Source organism: Typopeltis vanoorti, chromosome 7 (assembly GCF_054136105.1).
Source record: "Typopeltis vanoorti isolate ZY-2024b chromosome 7, IOZ_Tvanoo_1.0, whole genome shotgun sequence".
In the NCBI taxonomy this organism is placed as follows: domain Eukaryota; kingdom Metazoa; phylum Arthropoda; class Arachnida; order Uropygi; family Thelyphonidae; genus Typopeltis; species Typopeltis vanoorti.
In genome coordinates, this window is record NC_143555.1 from 29,548,148 (window position 1) to 29,570,910 (window position 22,763).

General features: G+C 33.8%; 1 protein-coding gene across 2 annotated transcripts in view; it reads right to left on the reverse strand.

Moving 5' to 3' along the window:
• LOC150104546 (tetraspanin-5-like) overlaps positions 1-22,763 on the reverse strand; it is a 231,114-nt gene that overhangs the window by 25,414 nt on the left and 182,937 nt on the right. Inside the window, exon 8 of one of the 2 annotated variants that reach the window (XM_090395760.1) lies at positions 11,122-11,266. In XM_090395760.1, the coding sequence (XP_090251886.1) occupies positions 11,198-11,266 (69 nt within the window). In that variant the 3' untranslated portion in view covers positions 11,122-11,197. Of the gene's footprint in view, positions 1-11,121; positions 11,267-22,763 lie in introns of those variants that run through there. The other variant, XM_090395761.1, reaches the window with a different exon arrangement.

The following is a 22,763-nucleotide window of genomic DNA, read 5'->3' on the forward strand; positions in this document are numbered from 1 at the left end:
TCAGGAGGATAAACCAAGTGGGGATTAAGTGGATGAGCAGCAATATAAAGCAGGAGCTGCCAAACACTGTGGAGGGAATATAAAGAATAAGATTATCAGCATTGTCATTAAAAGTACAAAGTTCAGGAAAGAAGGGAGGATTAATTTGATAAATGCAAAATCAGATGAGAGAAAATTAGCTAAGAGCAGATCAAAGTAAATTCAAAAGCGTTTTTACACTGTGTAGAGAGTAAAAAGAAGACTGATCATAGAAAGATAACTTTAATCACTGCTAATAGTAGGAAGACAACAGAAGCAAAAGATGGTTGAGTTGCTGAGTGATCACTTTGCAAAGGTGTATAATCAAGATAGAGATTTTGCAGTTGCTCAACATTGAAAAATATCAATGTGAATACAGCAGTGGGGGCTGGATGGCATGGTGGACTATGTGCTACATGAATGTGCAAGAGAACTGGATGTGCCTCCGATGAAATTGTTTCACCTAAGTCTCAGCTCTGGCAAGGTCCCAAGCAAGCAGAAAGAGGATAAGATGGTTGTTCCATTACAAAAAAGTGGCTTCAATACAGAAGTAATGAATTAAAACTAATTATATCTCAGGAATGATGGTTAAAGTATTGGAAAAGTTGGTTATAGGTAAAATCCAGCAATGGGAGGATAGGGATATGATATTCTATGATAGGTAGCTTGGTTTTGTAAAAGGCCCTGTCTTAGTAATTTACTCGCATTTCATAATACTCACAGCAGAATTAGATAAGGGGAAATAGCTACACCATGATACTGATGTACTATGAAAAGGCATCTGAACAGAACGTGCATGGAGAACTATTACATAAGTTGGAGCAAATGGAAATGAAGCTAGTAGCATGGATGGATGAGGATCAGCTGATACAGACCCTTAAGAGTAGTATATGATGGAGTGGAATCTAGGAGAAGAAGGGAGATTTATAGAGTCCCTTAAAGTTTCTAAACTTACAGCAACTTCTATTTAATTTATATATTACTGATGTAGAAAATGATTTGAAGTGGGATATTTAGTTGTTTGCTGATGATGCAAAACTGGGGAGACCAACAGTTAATAAAAATATAGATCTCCTGCCTAAATTAAGAATGGGATGAACTATTATTCTAGCAACAGAGGTTAAGTTCTTGGGACTCATCTTTTACAGAAAATTTACATTCCTTGCACACATTCATCAACTAAAAGAAAAGTTTAAGAGAGCATTGAATCTCCTCACTCTATCTTCTACTGAATGAGGTGCAATCAGTCTGCATTGCTTTGTGCTTATACGTTTAAAGTTGGATCCCATCCATCATTGGGGGTATATGAATAGCACTGGTGCCTTTTGCACATCACCCACTCAAAGTCTTTATGTTGAAGCAAATGAACTAGCTCTATCATGGAAACAGCTGTCTCTTATTTATGCCCTGAAGATAAAGTCTCTTCCTACATGGACTAGTCTCTTTTCCCTGCACTGGGAAGCTCAATATCATACGTCAACCTGCTATATGTCCTTTTGGTATGCATGTTAAAGAGACTATGCAAGCTGTTGACCTGAATGTTGACAACACTGCCTACACCAAACATAACAGCATCCCTCCATGGCAGGTTTGCACTCCATCCTGCTATGTCAACCTGCTATATGTCCTTTTGGTATGCATGTTAAAGAGACTATGCAAGCTGTTGACAACACTGCCTACACCAAACATAACAGCATCCCTCCATGGCAGGTTTGCACTCCATCCTACAGCCTCTCATTTTGTCAACTACAGAAGTCTCACACTCCATCATCTGTCTACCTGCAATTGTTTAATGTACACAGAGCAGCCCACTCAGATTCTTGTCCATCTGTACTGATGGCAAAAGAACTGATACCAGTTTTGGCTGTGCTGCTGTTTCTTGGCATTACTATCTAAAACTAGATCCCACTTGATTGCAGTAATTATATAGCAGAGTTGCATGCCATTCAGCTTCCCTTTGTGCATATAGAAGAAAACCACTACCAAAAGTGTGTTATTTATACAGATTCATTGAGCTATTTACAGGCTACCTTCTCTCCTACAAATACTCCACATCCAGTGCTGTATGAAGTGTTAAACCTTGTGAACAAAATGAAAATCCTTAATTTTGATGTTCACTTGTGCTGGATTCCTAGCCACACTGGAATTCAGGGAAATGAGACTGCAGCTGATCAGTTCATACTTTCTCCACATACTGTTTGGCAGTACTACACACAGTTTATAAGATCAAAACTAACTGCTCAATGGCAGTCATCATGGCAAGAAGCATTGACAAACAAATTATATGACATTACATCTGAAATTAAGCATTGGCATTCTATTTAACGTAGAAAGAGAAGAGAGGCAGTTGTTCTTGCCAGGTTCTGCATAGGTCACCATCTTACACATTCTTATTTACTGAGGGCTTATGACCCTTCCATGTGTGAAAAATACAATATGCATCTTACTATCTTATGTTCTGGCAGAGTGCCAGCACTTTACACTAGGGAGGCATGAAATGTTAACCTATCTAGCTAACACTCAGGTATATATTATCAGACTTAGACAGATTGCATAAAGTTTCTAACCTTCTACAAAGAATTAATATGTACAAACTCGTTTTAATGTCATTTTGTTTATATGTAGATACTGCATTTCTTAACTTAATTTTTGTACATACATATTATTTACTAATTTCTCTCTGAATGTTTATGTACTGCTGTAACCTCTTGTAATTTCATTTATATGTAGATACTGCATTGTTTAACTTCATTTTTGTACATACATATTATTTACTAATTTATTTTTGACCTATTCATGTATTTCTGTAATTCTGTTTATATGTAGATACATTACTAAACTTAATTTTTGTGCATGCATATTTTTTACTAATTTCTTCTCTACTATTTATATACTGCTGTAATTTATTTATACAATATGTATATAGTGAAGTGCTTGCTTGGCTTAGTTTTTGTACATGCATATTGTTTACTAGTTTGTCTTTGGCTGTTTATGTCTTGCTGTGACCTTTGCTATGGCACAGTATGACCATTGTTGTTCTTGCACCAATAAACCAACCAATACTTCCCCACCCCCACACACAGAAGGTAACGACAAACTAAATTACATGTTTAACTGTATATGAAAAAAAAAAAAAAAATCATAACTACAGCCAAATGTGGACATAACTTTACTACCAGCATACTAATAAGTTACATTAAACAAAAATGTGTTATAAATTTCGTACAAATTAAATTGCAACCATTTTTGGCAAAAGTTACAAATTCCCTAAGGACGTAGTTAAGGGTTTAATGTACAATGTGTGCAGAAAACTATGCAGAGAGCGATATTTCAGTATGGAATATGTCCATCCTAAATTGCAACAGAGCTCTCACAATGTAATACCAAGTTTAGCACCAAGTAATCAGGAATTCATGAGGCAAATTGGCCTACTCCTCCTTCAGAGCAAGGATAAGGTCTTGTTTGTTTTCTGGAGGGGAAATTCTGAGCAGCAGTATGTCTGCCTATTGCATCCCAAATGTGTTCTATGGGGTTGAAATCTAGAGAGAGTGCTGGCCATTCGATTTGATCAATATCCTCATTCTCCAGAAGTATCTCCACTTCTCATGTACGATTTTTTAAAAATTTAAAAAAAAAAAAAAAAATGGTGCAAAGACATCAAAGATCATACTGTGCCAGAACACAGATCACAGCAATACATATGGTAATTGGTTAGTAGGACAATCAAACATCAATGCTCTTGGCAGGATTTGGACCCACAGCCTCTTGGCTGGAGAGTGGATATGCTAACCACTCAGCCACCAAGCCAGCCAATGTGGTCTGGCAATGTCATTGATAAAAATGAATTCTTCACATACAGCAACATGGAATAATCAAATATGACACTGAAGAACGTTGCAATATCATTCAACAGTCATAGTCCCTTTTTCGAGCATATGTAACTCAGTGTGTCATTAACCTTCCTACCGGCTAGGACGTCTATAGACGTCCAACTAAATCTGGATAAGATTCAGCCCACCTGTTTAAAGAACCTGGATAAGAAATGCAATTTGACTGTCATGTCCATTAGAAGGTGTGATAAACCCTCACGCTGAAGAGAAAGGTTAATCGGATTATCTCCCGTTCGTAGCTGCCTCTCAGTTGCCTATAACAAGAAACGGACTTTCTTGTTCCATGCTGGTGAACTGGATTTTAGTTATATATGATAGACTAAAAATAGAGAAATTATTTATATTTTTGTTTTCTCTTTTTATTGTACAATACAATTTTAATTTCTGGACAAAATAAAGGTCTTGCATAATTTCTTCACTTAACCAATTTAATTTTTTTATTTTTTTGCGCTAATTTTTTTCTAATCGCTACTAGACAAAAGATTTTTCTTTGTTCTCGAAGAAATTAATTCACGATAATTATTTGGAATATTCTTTTAAAAAAAGAAAAGAAAACCAGCTGCCGACGTTCCAGGTTATATTAATTTTATTTTTGTACAAAACCATCGAAATCGAATAATACTTAACAGATTTCCTTTAGGACACGCTTGAGCAACTTTGCTTTATAGAGAATAACATGAAATTCTTTAATCATATTACTAAATTTTTTCTTCATGTTGTATAGTAATCTGTACTTTCACTTTCTTGGTTTCCTTGTTTAATTGGTCATTACAAAATGAAATTAACAGTTATGATTTAAATTTATATTTTCTGCATAATTCAGATATTTTATTCTTCAATTTTTAAAGTAAGCGATACATTTGCTTATTTTTATCATTCAAAATATGTATATCAAATGTGAAATTTCATTTCCATATTTTTACAATAGAATTGAACTTTATTTCGCCTCTGATAGTTTAACCCCCCCCCCCGTTGCATTACTATCACACACCCGGAAACTGTTATGAAACATAGGTACAGTTTTTATTTAATTCGTTATTTTTCTCTAGTAATTGTTCCACATAACTTTAATTTTTCGATACTGAAACTATGTGGTGATTATTATAAATTAGCAAATTATAAATCAGACAATATACATATTTCCTGATTATTATAAATCAGGAAATTATGTGATATTCGGATACAGGTGAAATTAATATTTAAAATCACTGTCATCCTTCAAATGCAATATCAGAATAAAGAAAGTGAAAAACTCGAAGTTTCGAAATACATTTCGAAAGCCCGCTCTCGAAATGTATTGGTCTACAGACTGGATTCTGAACACGCCAATGTTTCGTGATGTTATGACTGAAAAACAATTCAGTCTCATCATGAAGTATTTGCATTTTCAGAATAATGAAGAATACGATCAGGCAACACATCGTTGCCCAGTCCTCAAAAAAATTTATGATTTTCTGATGAAAATCCGTCAAAAATGTAGATCACTCTACATTCCTGAGAGAGACTTGAGTATCGATGAAAGCCTTATGCCATTCAAAGGTGGACTGAAATGTAAGCAGTATATTCCCAAAAAGAAAGCGAAGTATGGAGTAAAATTTTTTATGCATTGCGAATCGGAAAGTGGATATCTTTGGGATTTCAAACCTTATACGGGAAAGCAAACTGTAATCGAGCACGATAAATATTCGGATCTCCCCTCGTCAATGCGTGCAGTAATGCAGTTACTAGACCCTTTACTGGGGAAAGGTTACTGCATTATAATGGATAATTACTATATGTGTGTCCTGAACTCGCTGATTTGCTTTTACAGCATCTTACAGATGGTACTGTAAATAGTTATGGTACTGTAAATGCAAAAAGGCGAGATATGCCTCCAGATCTGGCTTCAGGAAAGCTATCGAAGGGGGAAATCCGAACTTATCAGCGAGGGAAAGTCTTTGCACTACGTTGGAAAGACAAAAAAGATGTTTTTCTTCTCAATAGCACTGAGAGTAATAAGCCTTCAGCTTTTCCTCCAGCTAAGAGGATATTACCAAGTATTTAGAAGACGTAGATTATTTCAGAAATAGCTTCCAGCAGCAGAAGTAATATTTAGATTTTTTTAAAGAAAAACAAACAAAAATAATACTACTGAACTTTCTTTTGTGTGGTATGCATATAAACAATTTTGCATGGTGAAAATATAGCATATTATTTCTAAAATTTCACATAATTTTAGCGGGCAGTAGAACAGCTGGTTTTAGATTGCAAATAAATAGAACAGAATTAGAAGTTACACAATACAATCTGATTGCTGTATATCTTTTGTCAAAATGGTAAAATGAAGTAATTGATTTTGAATGCTGTCTAGAAAAGCTTTCAAACCTGTGAGTTCTAGGAGAGGATAAGGAGGGGGGGGGAGGGAAAGCATTAGAAAATCTTCAAAATGAAAAAGAATTTTGAATCATTCCGTATATGATATTTTTCCCATTATATTTTCAACATATCTATGAGGATGTGCATTAGATATTATCGTAATATGCATAATACAAATAAATAAATAAATAAATGACGAAGGCGAAGAATCACTGCTAAAATATCACTGGATATAAATTTTTGATACCAAAAAGACACACAATCGGAAACCAAGTAATGCAATGTAGCATTTGAACATTTTTTTTTTTATTTTGTCTTTATGAATAACAAAAAATCGTTTCTAAAACTGAAATGTGATGATCCATATAATGCTATTTCGCTAGAAACGAAAAAAAAAGGACATATTTATTTCAATAAACATTGTTTAAAAATATAAATATTTGACATAATATTTTCAAAGCAAACATTTGAAAATTCAGAAATTCGAAAAAAAATTATTCAATTATTATATGTAAAGTGAAAGATCAATCAGTGCAACTCTTCCGGTGCACTGATTTGTAGAATTACCAAGTATTTATAAGACGTAGATTATTTCGGAAATAGCTTCCAGCAGCAGAAGTAATATTTAGATTTTTTTAAAAGAAAAACAAACACAAATAATACTACTGAACTTTCTTTTGTGTGGTATGCATATAAACAATTTTGCATGGTGAAAATATAGCATATTATTTCTAAAATTTCACATAATTTCAGCGGGCAGTAGAACAGCTGGTTTTAGATTGCAAATAAATAGAACAGATTTAGAAGCTTCATGATACAATCTGATTGCCGTATATCTTTTGTCAAAATGGTAAAATTAAGTAATTGATTTTGAATGCTGTCTAGAAAAGCTTTCAAACCTGTATAGAAATTTAGAGTAGTTATGCAATTCAGTTCCAGGAGAGAATAAGGAAGGGGGGGAAGCATTAGAAAATCTTCAAAATGAGCAAAAATGTTGAATCATTCTGTATATGATATTTTTCACATTATATTTTCAACATATCTACGAGGTTATGCACTAGATATTATCGTAATATGCATAATACAAATAAATAAATAAATGACGAAGGGGAAGAATCACTGCTAAAATATCATTGGATATAAATTTTTGATACCAAAAAGACACAATCGGAAACAGAGTAAGGCAATTTAGCATTTTAACATTTTTTTTTATTTTGTCTTTATGAATAACAAAAAATCGTTTCTAAATCTGAAATGTGATGATCCATAATGCTATTTCGCTAGAAACGAAAGAAAAAGGACATTTATTTCAATAAATATTATTTAAAAATATAAATATTTGACATAATATTTTCAAAGCAAACATTTGAAAATTTTAAAATTCGAAAAAAAATTATTCAATTATTATACGTAAAGTGAAAGTACAATCACTAAATAGATTCATTGCAAAAGCTGATCAGTGGGCATTTCAGGATTGATTTTTTTTCCGCATATGTGAAATTGGTTTCAATTTTTGGGAAGAGACACAATAAATCATTTTAGAGGCAAGAAAGGTCAAATAACTTAGGACAGTAAATGAAATTCTAAGCAACACAATAGACGTAAAGACAGGGGGGAGGGGACACAAAGGTCACTCAGCAACAGTTAATCCACTAATGCTATAGAATAGCCGTAACGAGATTAACGGCGGAGGAAGGTAATGACATGATAAAAGGTAGAATGCCGACGAAGTTTTGATCCATGAAAAAAGCTAGGGAGTGTTGAATATTTCATCCACACCGGCCGGTTGGGAGGTTAAGCATAATGCCTCCCGACACCATGACCACAGCACCGCTCTATCACTTTTAAGAATATTCTCGCGATGGTAAGCAGTACCCTTTCATAACAGATCAAGTGTCATCTAGCATCATAGGAAAGATAAAACGACTCATCTGTAAAGAGTATATTAGCTCACTGGTTGTCCAATTTTTATGGATACAACACTGAAAATGTGCTTTACAATGAGCTGTGGATAAAGGATCACAGAATACAGAACTTTGGGTGTATAGGCCTACTTGTTACAGACTCTTGCCACAGTTTGTCGCGATATCTGCATACCTGTGCTTGAATGGTGTCTATTTGCAAGCTGACTTGCCATGGTGTGTGTCAATTATGTTTTGCTGTCATAATAAAAAATCTGTCTTCTTGCTCCATGGTAGAGCAAGGGCAACCTCTTAGAAAATGTCTGGCACACATTCAATTGGTTTGAAACTGCAGCTTTTTTTATTTTAAGCTTTCCAATAATTCTTCCAGGCATGAAATTATCTAGATGATGTCTTTGAGAGATTACAAGACATCCAGTTTGCTACTTTATTCTTCTCTGAAAAGAGCTTCCTTCAAACACAATTTGTTTAGACCAGCCATTTATCCTGTTGAGTGCTATCACATGCGATTCAAAAATCTGAACGTGTACCCACTTTCTACTTGAAATAGTCAGTTATACAAATTGCCACAAGCTGATTCATCTGAATTTGTGGTTGTAATATTCAGAAACAGTGTTCATCCTTAGGTTTTGGACACCAGTGTGTATGCACGCGCGCACACACACACACACACACAGATTTCTTCCTTAATCTTCCGAGACATATCCCTGTCTTAGCAAAGGTTGGTTGATTGGTAGAGCCTCTGCTACTAATGGCTCAGGAAAAAAGTTAAGCATGTTTGAGCTTAACTTTCCCCTCCAACTACTGGTTAGTAGTTGGAGGGGATCAATCGTTCGATGCTGTTGCCACTCTTTCCCTCAATGAGTCTTTGGACTCCCTGGAGGTGTCACATAATAATAATAATAAAAAGCTGATTATAATAGGAACAATTTCCCTCTTATATTCTCTTCTCTATTTTGAACCTTTTCTCTTCCTTTTCAGCTGTTACCATGAGTACAGTGGTAACATACCTTGAGTATGGCATCACATACTCCAATAAATGAGACTGTTGATCATTTTGGCTGAAGTGCTAATACAAAATGGCTCGCATTAATATACAATTATTGGATAACATGAAATCTTCACTGTAAAACAAATATATCATCCAATATTATTATTTTGTGACACCTCCAAGGAGTCCAAAGACTTATCGAGGGAAGGCACCCTACTCTACAGCTCCCAATCTTCAACAAACTGCCACTACCATCAACTACACCAGTGCTTTTTGTCTGTAAATTGTGAGTGTCCTGAAGACCGATTTACCTGTATGCGAGATGAAAAACCGAGTTTCTGGGAGAAAAAATCCTGCTACCTCCGTATGAGATTGGCTAACTTACCTTCAATTGAAAAAAAAAACTATATAAAGATTCCTCTCGTCAACGAGAATTGAATTATTTAGACCTTTTCCAATTGAAGGGTGGCAACGTACGGTTGTTCTTCCAATTGTGCTATGGAAGTGCTTGTTGTTGAATGAAGATGAGTTATTCAATAAAACAACAAGATATGTAAAATGATTTTGCAATTTTTTTTCCTTCTCCAAGTATTCTCTCATTTACTACTCTTGACAGTTGTCTGTTCCTAAGTAAATAATAAATATGTGCTAATACATTGATAATAATCTTCATATCCTAACATTCCATTTGAAAACTTGACATTGCAAAGAAATGAAAAGGACAAATTAATGTAACACAATTAAAAAAAATTCTCTTAAATACTCAACTGCTTTAATACATTCATAAAAATGTGAGTGCAAAACAATTTATTCAATCTTGTTTTTGAAAGACCAAAACTTAATTATAAGTACAATTATCTAAATATATCAGATAATTTTACATATTATTTAGCAGAATCTCACTCGTTTTATTTTTCATTTCTAACACCAATTATGACATCGTACTTCTCTAATTATGTAATTTCTATTTCTTTTCGATTCATACTTCTCACAATCATCATGGTACCTACATTCAATTCCCATGACACTGACTGTTTACGGTAGTTGACTTTTTACTATTTACTTTGATTTCCTGCTGAAAACAGTGAGGCTTGCTTAACTGGACTTAGGTGACCAAACTGTATACAGAATATGATTTGGTCAGCTAAGTCTTTAATTACCAGCCCATCCTTGTTAATTTAGTATCCAGATGGATTAATAATGAAGTGCACCTCAAGAAGACGAGGTCTGGTAATGGATCCAGTCATTTTTTTTTGCATTCATTAAAAGATATACGGAGGTTTTCTTTCACTAGCTTAATGTAAAGAAGTGACCAGATCAAATGCTAGACTTCATCTTCTTGGGGTGCACCACATTAAGTAATCCATCTGGAAACTAAAGAATTAAGCTTAATATATCCTATTTGAATATTAGGTTTAACTTCAATTATTTTCATAACAACTTATTTGATACTGATTATAAATCACAGTGGAGGTGGTATGATAATCCTGTTTCATGTTTAACTTTTCAACACAAGAAAATCTCTATACAAGAAAATGTAATTTCAGTATAGGGAAGACATGATGAAACTGAATAAAATCTAAATATTAAAAATTTATGAACAGTAAATTTGATACTGATTATAAATCACAGTGGAGGTGGCATGATAATCCTGTTTCATGTTTAACTTTTCAACACAAGAAAATCTCTATACAAGAAAATGTAATTTCAGTATAGGGAAGACATGATGAAACTGAATAAAATCTAAATATTAAAAATTTATGAACAGTAAAATCTCAGAAAAATCTCAGTGATAACTTTCTGATGTTTAGTGTTCACATTATCATCAGAAATTTGAAGACAACAATATATCATTTGAATTATCTGAAGACAAACTACTGATTAACTATACTGTTTCAATGACAAAATGATTCAACCAAAGACTATAACTTAAAGTGATTCTTACTTGTTCAAGACTGGCAATCTTCTTTTAAGTTGTTTCCTTGGACTATAAATAATTATACCAGTTTCTGTAACAAACATCATTGCCACTTGGATTTCTGTGCAAATATATCAGCTCTAAGATTCTGTGCAAAGCAAATTCCTAATATCTGGGACAAAATATATAAATCTTCAATTCAAAATCCCTACATATAATTTACAAACAATTGTAAATTATACATATGATGCAACACAACATAGAGATAAAATAATGTAATGTACAAGAAAAATACTGGAACGCTAGGAAAAAAACAATGCTAGATGACTGTACATACTTCCTCACTGGCATTTCCATTTGAAATGAAATCCACTAGACTGGTACTAAGTATAAAAGACTGCTTTGGCTAAAACAATTATATATATATAGAAAATTGGCATTGGTTTGCATGTCCACAAAAATGAATTCCCAGGCATTTCAGTTTGTGCAAGGGAAATATTTTTTTGTTCAGACAAGTGAGTAGACCAGTTTTTTAAAAATAAAAATCCAACACTTCTGCTCTTCTAAAAAGATATTTTCATTATAATACATACCGTTGATGATTGAGTTATAATGACAAAGGAGAAATTTCATATTGTCAGCTTTGTTCTACAGGAGAATTAAGAAACCTATGATGTAATAAAAATTTTCTTATTAAAAAAAAAAATCTAAAAATACAAAAACTAAACCACTGACACAGACTTGTGCCACAAATGCAGTTTTTGAATTTTTTTTTTTAGAATTATATAACAGTTTAGTCAAATCCACTATGAAAACAAACTATCCAAAAGATACATTAAGATATCTTTCTGTAAAGGCTGACAAAAACTAAGCTGATAATGATTAACAAAAACTGAAAAAAATGCCATGCAATACAAAACAATTAGGAGAGAGCTGGAGGTGTAAGACCAATCCTACATTTGAAGACAAGAGCTTATGTTAAATTATAAACCAACAACATTTGGGATGATGTTTGACAATGTACGTAGGAGTACTTCCATGGCAAACCAGTGCATGAAATACATAGTATGTAATGTAATGTTCTGGCACAAACCTCTACAGCTGCAGAGCTCTGACATACTGATTGAGAACATTAACTTGCATCACAGCGAGATGTTAGTGTTTTCTTTAACCTAATGGTTGGTGGGGGTAGCAATGCTACTTTACTACAGAATAATAACAATAGAGCAATGCAGTTTCCCATTGCCTTCCTCACTCATAAGTAATTTTGTCTATAGATATGTGTATTCACAGAGCTGGTGTGCACACTTTCAGGAACAAACCTGTTTCTAGGAGAAAAAAACCTACCTCCATATGTGACAGCTAACTCACAGTCCTGATCAAGGTTATTCACATCAGATGGGATTCGAACCTGGTCTTTCCAACCAAATGGCTCTGTTGGAACTAATTGAGCTACGGGACATGCATAATTAGTATAGCTGGAATGTATGAGATGCTAAAGATGAACATACAGAGAAATTTTCAGGGGAAAAAAAAAGTAAATTTTTTTTTTCTGGTCAGTAACTCAACAGTATTGATCATAATTTGAAAAACAAAGGATCTTCCAAAGTTTGATAAAGGACTTATTGTGGATGTCCCTCTGGCTGGAGCCACAATTTTGAAAACAGCAGAGCTGACTAATACCTTGACTATATAATGACTAGTTTCTCAAAAGGTGAGATATCCCAAGTATTTCATCAGTGGAAAAATAACCCACATTGGTTGTCTAAGAAGCATAACTGTGGTCCTAAGACAGTGTCAGGAAGAAGATTGCCATCGTCTGAGCAGGCTTGTACAGACAAACAGAACTTCCTGTGTGCAACAATTGACTGAATCACTCAATGAATTCTGTTCCCAACCCAAATCTAATTGAACTATGCATGGGGAATTGAAGAGGATTGGTACCGGTAGTTATATGCCTATAAGGAAACCACTGATTTCTGTGAAGTTTCTAATTCAGCTGGCGTGTGTACTTCTGTCTTCCAAATCAGCCTACCTCATGAAGTACTTACAAATAACTATAGCCTGCAACAATTCAAGAAAAATATCAGTAAATTTCTTTCTCAATCCTCACTTGCACCCCATATAGCAGTGATGTGCTTATAGGTTCTTTGACCACTCATGTATGGGATCAATTGATCAAAAATAAATAAATAAAAAATAAAAAGGTGCTTGCCAGTTGACATTAATAAGTCATCACAGTTTTGTTAATATTAACTAACTGAGAGGCATACAAATATGAAAATTCCACAATTCAAGAAATTCTGCTTTCTAAAGTTGAATCAAATTTTTTTTCTAGTTTCTATAATCACTGGCTGTTGTTGCTGCTTTAAATGTCCTTTATTTTAATATACAGGTAACTCTAGTATAACACGGTACTTATACAACGCGGTCTACAAATTGTAGCATCCCTTGTTCAACGCGGTCTACAATTTCTAGTAACCCTTTATTTATTTATTTTTTCATATTTTTCACTGCGGGACTTAAAAATCAAATTTTATCTTCGTTAAATTTATGTCTGCCTGTATCGCGCAAGTAGTTATAAGTATCGAATTTAGTTTTATTGCATCATAAGGTGCTGTACAGAGGCTTTTGCAGTCTGTGTCATTCTCAACAAATAGTGCAATTAGAGACAGATGGAATAAAAACAGCACTAAGTAATAAATCACATGTCCCCTCTCACAGAAACTATGCTGTATAGACTTAAGCAAAACCATATGTTGCACTGAAACACAGTATCTAACTAAAAATTATTGTCCAATTTTTCAATTATGAAATAAGTGTTTGTTTTATTGCATTTGAAATTTTCGATGTCATTATGACAGATCACAAAGGCTAACTTAAAATAAAAGACTACCAAGAATTGAAACATGCCACATAATGAATGAGTTCGCCTGCACCTCAAACGCAAACAAAAAGCCATAAAATTCAACCAAGGGTTGAAACGTTTGTGTGAGTTGAGCCAGTCAGTAATGAGAAGTTCCATCGGAATGATAAATGACACCCTGTTGTGAATGTGTTAAAACTAATAGTGAATATTGTTATGACAGTTTCAGATGTTATGGAATTCGATTGAAGAGAATTAGCATTTCAACTCAACACTTGTCAGTTGCTTGTCTTTGGGTCGCACAATCTTTTGTTAATACCGCACCAATCAGATGCATGTCTTTATAGCTGCTGTCTTGTGTAAAACAAAATTCAGCTTGTACGTATTGTAACAATTAAAAAAAAAAAACTTGAATAATTTATAAGCGTATAAAAGGATATCACGGGTAAATCGTTGACATACCAGCAAAATTCTCAGACGTTCTACCTCTGGCACAGGTGCCATAGGTTCACCATCTAAGGTTTACTGTATAAAGTGTTTATTGTTGAAAATTGTCTTTGTTTTCTGCCAGGAAAGCGCATTTAAAATCATAAGTGTGTAAATCTCAAGCTGAGCAGTTTATTTTCTGGTGAGTTACATACATATGAGAATATGAGAATTATACAAATGACATCCAAGAGATTTCAAGTGGTGACGACCTCCGGCCACTTAAAGAACATGTACGAAATGGTATTTCTGAAGATAGTGATGACAATTAAAATATGCGCTTTATTTTATTGTGTCTAAAACATTTATGCATTTAGTGCAATGAAATTTATGTACAATTTATAATTTTTATAATTTTATACTACGTATTTGTCTCATAGTTTATGTTTTCTTAACTTACATGAATTACCTGAATTAAATAAAAATATTGTTTTTGTTGGATATGTCATTGGATATGTTGTTTATATAATTAAAAAAAAAAAAAAAAAGAACGATTTTGGAACTTAACCCTACTTTTTCTATGTGATCTATAACGCGACATTTCTGAGGAACCTAACATCTGCATTATACGAGGATTACCTGTACTTCATTTAGTTTTTCTGAAACCTCATCAAGAAACTATTTACTTATGCATGACTTGTTTTTGAATTTTTTTACACTTTATATTTGTTTTTTTCTCATTCTGTTTAAATTTAGACACCAAGATCATAATTTAGAATTCTTTAATTCCAAGCTATCTATAATTAATCATAAAAATGGTTGAAATTAATCTTTCCAAACAGTACTATCATTTGGAAAGATGTACTAATAAAAATGCAATGTTTTCTAATTATTGGTATAAATGATAAAAGCTTGTTTGTGATTGGTTTTGCTGAAGGGTAAAAGTTATATAACTTGGAAAAGACCTCCAGTCTTCAGAAATGTGGAGAACCAACTGGGACTTCTGACCTAATATCCAATCATCATCATCATCTTTTAATCCATCATGTCAGTAGGTATCTACTTGGATACTAAATGAATGAGGATGGGCTGGCAATTTGGGATTTAGCTGACAAAACTATATTCTTCTTAATTATTCAGGCCAGGTGAGTTATTGCCCAGCCAAACAAAGGCATCCATTGCTTTCATTAGGGAACCAGGGTGAAGAGTGGAAAGTGAGGTAATAAGAACAAATTCTAACCCAACATCAGCAGAATTTAAGGTTGGCAACATTAACATAAGCATTAACAGAAAAGGAACTGGGAGAAGAAATGGAGAAGTACCAGAAGTAGAAGTACGCAATACCAAGTAAAGTGAGGAAATAACTGTACAGGAATACAATGAGAATTATTTGTGTTAATGATCCCACAGAGGGTACTACTAAAAAAGAAATAAGATTTTTTTTCATCATGAAAGAAGCAGCTAACATAATGAAAAAGGAAAAGCAGCTAATTCACTATGTCATTGCACAGAGGATTTGGAACTGGAAGACATGATCACTTAGTTCTAAGTAGGATAAAAATGATTATCATTTTGAAAAGAACAGTAATTTTTCAAAAGAATTGAAGTTGAGCAACTTTTACAGGTACACTGTTGGCTCAAATACACAAACGTTATTGAAGAACAAACAACACTTTGAAAATAAGACAAAACCTTGGAGTCTCAAAGGCAAACTCTGAAGAAAACATTGATTCATTCAGCCAGGGAGGTAAGTGGTACAGATGTCTGAAAGGATAGAAAAATAAGAATACAATGATGGCTATAAGATGTTAAAGCAGCAATCCTGGAAAAGAAGAAAGCATTCTGAAAGTTCTTAGCAAATAAGTCAGCAGATACCCTAAAAGAATTATTATTATTATTATTATTTGACATCTCCAGGGAGTCCAAAGACTCATCGAGGGAGAGTGTGCCAACAGCATCGAACGATTGGTCCCCTTCCAACTACTACCGCACTCAAACTTACTTAACTGAGCCATTAGTAGCAGAGGCTCTACCAGTGAAAGTCGCTCAAAAGAAATCACGGGAAGATTTTGATAAGAGAATAGAAAATAAATATCAGGAGAGTGGCAAAATGTTCTGGAGGCTATTGAAAAAAAACTTAGAAACAGAGGAAAGAGTACTGTGAAAAAAATCAGAGATGATAAAGGTGACATGAAAACTAAAGATATCCTAGATGTCTGGAGTAATTACTTTGAAAGGCTGTTAAACAAACCAAGCAGTGACAAAACAGTATTAGTAAATTTTAAGAGGAATGCAAACAGGAATACAGTAAAACCCTGAAGTTACACGGTAGGTGGGACCAACAAAAAGCGTGCAAGTCGAATTCGCATCACTCGGGGTATAATTTTGCATGTAATTTATATATACAAACATACAATTGGGACCAAAGGTTTACAAAAACACCTATATTTTTTAAGAAATATAATCATAATTGTAGTTTTTCGTACATAAAAAAAAGAAAGTTATTTCGATGTCGATGGTTTCATAAAATCTAATAGATTCGTCTGACGGCATAATGTCTTTTTCTTGTCACGCAAAATTTCTTCACAGCAAGCTAATGATTTTTTTATTCCTTGCCTTGTGGCTACAATTCGTTCCTCGTTAGAATCTATGTCCTCCAAAATCTGTAAAACTTTGTTTTATGATTGTTCTTACTGTGGATTCCTGTAGATCGAACTTCTTTGCTAGCTCACAAATTTTCATTCCGCCTTCAAAATCCTTAATAATGTTGAGTTTTGTTTCCAAAGTCAATGTTTTTCTTTTCTTGCTAGCTGTAGAAGAATCGGACTTGCTTTTTTGAATGACATTATTATTTTTTATGTGATAAAATTTTTATCAAGAACATAACATTAAACAATCGCAAGGTTTGTAGACTATAAAAATCGTGTATGAATGGAGACCGCGCGAAACACGTCAGTGCTTGTTCACAGCATGTGCGACACTGGCGAATGTGGCCGGCACCTGAAAGATACGACTAGTGGTGAGGCGTGAAGCGGGACGGGAATACGTACATATAAGAAACTGCGTAATCCGGATTTGCGTAAGTTGGGGTATGACTGTACATATCTATACTTGAGGTAGAAAGAGATAAAAAAATGTGAAATGTAGTAAGGCAACTGAAGTACAGGGTGTTCGGGATAAATTTGACATATTTATAATTAATTATATTTTTCCGTAAGTTACATGTATTAACACACACTTCTCTTCATTTAAAAGTTTGGACCCTTCTTCATTCACATACAAGATGTCAGAAAGGATGGATAGCTGGAACCCACCTGAATCATGGAAGAGAATAACTTGTATCATGATGATTCGTGCCCGCCATCAAAATAAGGATATTACGACTGCTGCCCAATGCTCCCTGAATACAGTAAAAACAATCAGGCATGAACTAGAGACTTGCAATGGTGACTACGAGGATGTAGCAAGAAGAAAGATCCCTAGCAGACGATCTGATTGCGTTCGTACAGCAGAATTCCTCGCAAATCTGCAGGAACAGGTGTTGAAGAACCCTGGCATTGGAATTCGGGCTTTGTTCGTGGAGTTGCTAACTGTAGTCAAGCCCTGGATAACAAGGGTAGCCAATGGTAGGCCGTATGTATGGCAGCAGGATTCGGCCCCTTGCCACACCTCTGGGAAAAGTCAAAAATGGTTGTCTGAAAATTTCTACGACTTCACCAGTCCAAATGTTTGGCCTCCAAACTCCCCAGACCTTAACCCCATGGATTATTTTGTATGGGGCGCAGTTGAAAAAGACACCAATCGCACTTCCAGTAATACAAAAGCCCAGTTAATGGATAAAATTAAAACAGTTTTTGCGGCCCTTCCCAGGGAGACTGTAGCATCAGCTTGTTCGAGGTTCCGAAGCAGAATTGAAGCTGTGATCGATGCTAATGGTGGTTATTTTGAGTAAATCTTGTTGATAGTATTGTAATTAACTCTGCCTGTAATGTTTTTTTGTCAATTCATTAAATTTAATAGATACAAAGAAGATTTTCTTTTTCCTTACGAAACTGTCAAATTTATCCCGAACACCCTGTAGATGTTATTCAACCAGAAATGCTCAAATATGGAGGTATAAAAGTTTTGCTGCAGTGGATACACTGCATAATTCAGAGGACCTGGTCAGAAAGCCTAAATCCAGATGATTGGAGTAGAGCTCTCATAGTTGCCATATATTAAAAAAGAGAATAAAGCTGAATGTGAGAATTACAGAACAATTGTTCTACTAATAGTTCATGTAAGATTTATGCAAGCATACTTGAAAAGAGGTTGGGAAAAATTGTGGAAGAGCAACTTGAAGAACAAGGCCAAATAGAGGTTGTGAAGACCAGATTTTCACTTTGTAACAAATAGTTCAGAAAACATGGGAATATAGCAAGGATATGTACTTAGTTTTGTAGATATGGAAAAGCTTTTCACATGGGATTAATGAAACATTATACAGAGCAGTATATAGTCTATATTTAAGTCTTAAGTCATCAGAATTGAAAGAAAATACAGGAAGATGGTTTGATGTATAATCAGGTATAAGACAAGGATGCACATGAGATATCAAACTTAGATCTTTACTTTATGAAGATGATGGTACATATCCTAAGCATATCCAGTGAAAGTTTTCAGGATTCTCTAACTAAATTGTTTAACAGCTGTAACAAGTTTGGCATGAAAATCAGCAATAAAAAGACCAAAACTATGAAAATAGGCAGGAACAAACATAGAAATCTTCAGCTGCATTCTGAACGGAGATCCTATAAAACAAGTAAAATATTTCAGCTATTTAGGCACATATAAGCAAAGCTGGTATGGTTGGGAGCCAACTGAATACATTTATATAAAACTGAATATAAGGAATAAGAGAGAAATTAGCCAAAACACTAAACTGACAGTATACAAGACAGTGTTCAAACCAGTTTTAGCTTATGGATCTGAGAGTTGGGTTAGAAATAAAGCACTTGATCAAAGACTAGAGATCACAGATATAAGAGTTTTGAGAAAAATAACAGGGGAGGTTGTGGAATCTATGGCAGAATGATATTAAAAGTGAAGATATTAGAAAGGAACTTGACATTATTATTATTCAAGTATGCGTGCACAGAGCTAATCTAAGTTGGTATTGGTCACTTAAAAAGAATCAACGAAGAAAGGTTAGCAAAACAGGTGTTTAATGTCAAGATGGCAGGAATAAAAGATCCCAGAGTAAGACCAAGATGAAGGTGGATCGATTCACTCAGAAGTGCCTTAGAAGAACGAAATGTTAGATATGACTATATTAGAGTGCCGCCAAGTAACAGACTCATTTAGTGGAAAACTGTTGATAGGATTTAATAATGTAAACTTAATCATGTGGTGCTGATATAATAGCCTGAACAGAAAACTGATGATAATAATAATGAAAAAGGAGGTTCTTGTTCGAGATCTAAATAACGAAGAAGGAAATGATTACTATACATACAGAAATGTTTTGGGAAAATATTTTTCATACAGAAATGTTTTGGTACTTAGGACTCTAGGCCCAACATTGGTTGGCTTTTTCAGCCTCATTTACTCATTTATATATGCATGCATATATAATTGCTTAATCCCTGATGATGGCAATGTAATGTTGTCGAAATATAGGAAATATTAATTAAAGTTATTATAATTAATATTTAGTATATGTTGTTATTTCCAGAAAAATAATAGTTATGAATAGCCAACGTACAAGCCTTTCAACTAGAATTTGTAAGAAGGGAAATACAACTGAATATGAGAAAATCTCACCAAGAATACTCAACAGGGAAATACAGAGGCATTTCCCTATTGAGTATTCTTGGTGAGATTTTATGTAAGTATACCCAATAAAGGCATGTCAAACATGCGGCCTGTGGGCCACATGAGGCCCACTGCCAAGTAACATGCGGCCTTCCAAACTTTGTAACCAATATGGTTATTTAGCTTTTGACAACACCGAATTAAATAAACATATTTAAAAAATTAACATTTCTACTTAAGATTATTTTATACGCCAAACTACTCTGCAATTTCTAAAGGAAATAATGTTATATTTGTCACTTCAAAAAATATTGTTACATCACTGCATAAATATCGAATTTTAACGAGCAAGTCTATGTACGTGGCTACATCTGCTGACCATAGCAATCGGAGGCTAGCCGTTAGCAAATTTTCAAGTTGTAAGAAAGTGTAGTGTTTTCTTTATAATTAATAAAGAATTTATAAAAATAATGTTGAACCTTCAACCAGTATGAGTAAAAAATGATGAATTGAAGAAGAACATCATAGTTTTCAAGAAAAATGGGAGTTACAATATTTTTGTATTCAAAGGAAAAAAAAAAAATGCCTGATATTGTAGAAACTCTATTGCAGTTTGCAAAGAATATAATATTAAAAGGCATTACGATACAAATCATAAAGAAAATTATGACAAACATGTTGTGAAACTTCGTGAAGATAAATTGTCAGAATTAAAGCTGACACTTCAAAATCAACAAAGCGTATTCACCAAACCTATTGAAAATAATAGAGCTACAGTAAAAACCAGTTATTTGCTATCACATTTAATTGCAAGCAAGTCAAAACCATTCACTGAAGGGGCATTTATTCGCGAATGTATTATAATGTATTATTAAAGCAGTTGAAGTGTTGTATCCTGATCGATTAAAGAAATTTAAAAATAAAAGCTTATCTCGAAATACCATTGCTAGCAGAATTGATGATGACTGGGAACTTAAGGAATCAACTAAAATCAATAATTCCAACATTTCAGACCTATTCCCTTGCAATTGACGAAAGTATGATGTATGGGATATCGCTCAGCAGGCTGTTTTTATTTGTGGATGTGATATGAACTTAAAAGTAAGTAAAGAACTTCTAGAAATTATTCCTATGCATGATACAACCACTGGAGTTGATATTTTTGATGCCCTTATGGAAGTTTTGAATGAATGCAATTTACCATTAAAAAGCTAGTTTGTCTTGCAACTGATAATGCTCCTGCCATGACTGGTGTTGTTAAAGGAGTTGTTACAAATTTAAAAGAAAAATGAAAAGAACAACGTAATAATAATTTTCAACATTTTCATTGCATTATTGAGCAGCAAACACTATGCTCCAAAATTTTAACTATTGAACATGTCCTAAAAAATGTCAGTAAAAGTGTAAATTATATTCGTGAATGTGGGCTTAATCATTGCCAACTCAATAACTTTCTAGAAGATATAGAAACTGAATATAGCGATCTACCTTATTATACAGAAATTAGATGGCTTTCCAGTCATAAAGTTTTAAAGCGATTCTTCGAACTGCTGGACGAAATCACCATTTTTTTAGAATTGAAAAATTCTGAATGTGAAATATTAAAACATGATCAATGGATAAAGGACCTGGCTTTTTCAGTTGACATTACAAGCCACCTTGGTCAACTTAATCTTAAGCTATAAGGCAAACATGAAGTAGTTACCATGTTATTTGACAATATTAACATTTTCAAATAGAAATTATTACTTTGGAAAAAACAAATTTAAAAAGAAAAGTTATCCCATTTTGAATGTTGTCAATCATTATTACAAAAATCACTGAAATTGAAATTTTCAGAATATGCCAATCAAATTAAGTTATTAGAAAATGAATTAGAAAGAAAATTTTTAGATTTTAAGAAATACAAAAATAAAAAATGATGGTACAACATGACAAAATTTCATGCTGGCTGGGGCGTCGCCCAGTTAAACAAGGCCCCCCGTTGTTTTCGCCAGGGAACCAGAGCAAACAGCGATAAGTCAGCTACTGGAACAAATCTGAAAACAAAGCCCCAACTCAACATCACCAGAGTTGAAGATCAGTACTATCAACATAAGAAGCCTGAATGGCAAAGAAATGGAGCTAGCTGAGGAATTAGATAAGTACCAGATCGATATAATAGGGGTGACAAACAAAAAAGACCAAAACTGGTGAGATCTTTCTGAGCAATAAATACAAAATGTTATATTCAAGCAATGACAATCAAGGAAAAGAAGGAGTAGTCATTGTATTCAACACAAAATACGAGGCTAATCTTCTTGAATGGCAGGCAGTCTCAAGTAGAGAAACGTGGGCAAATATGAGGAATAAGAAAAGTCTCATCGACTATGTTATTGTTGATAGTGATGTTTTCTCCCTGGTGCAGGACACCAGGGTTTACAGAGGATTTGAAATTGGAAGTGATCACTATTTAGTCTTGAACAGGATAAAATTGAATTTCATATTGAAAACAATAACATGTAAGAAAGTTTTAAAACGAATAAAAGTTGAGCAGCTCTCAGATGTGAACTGTAGACTAAAATACACAAAGATTATTGAAGAA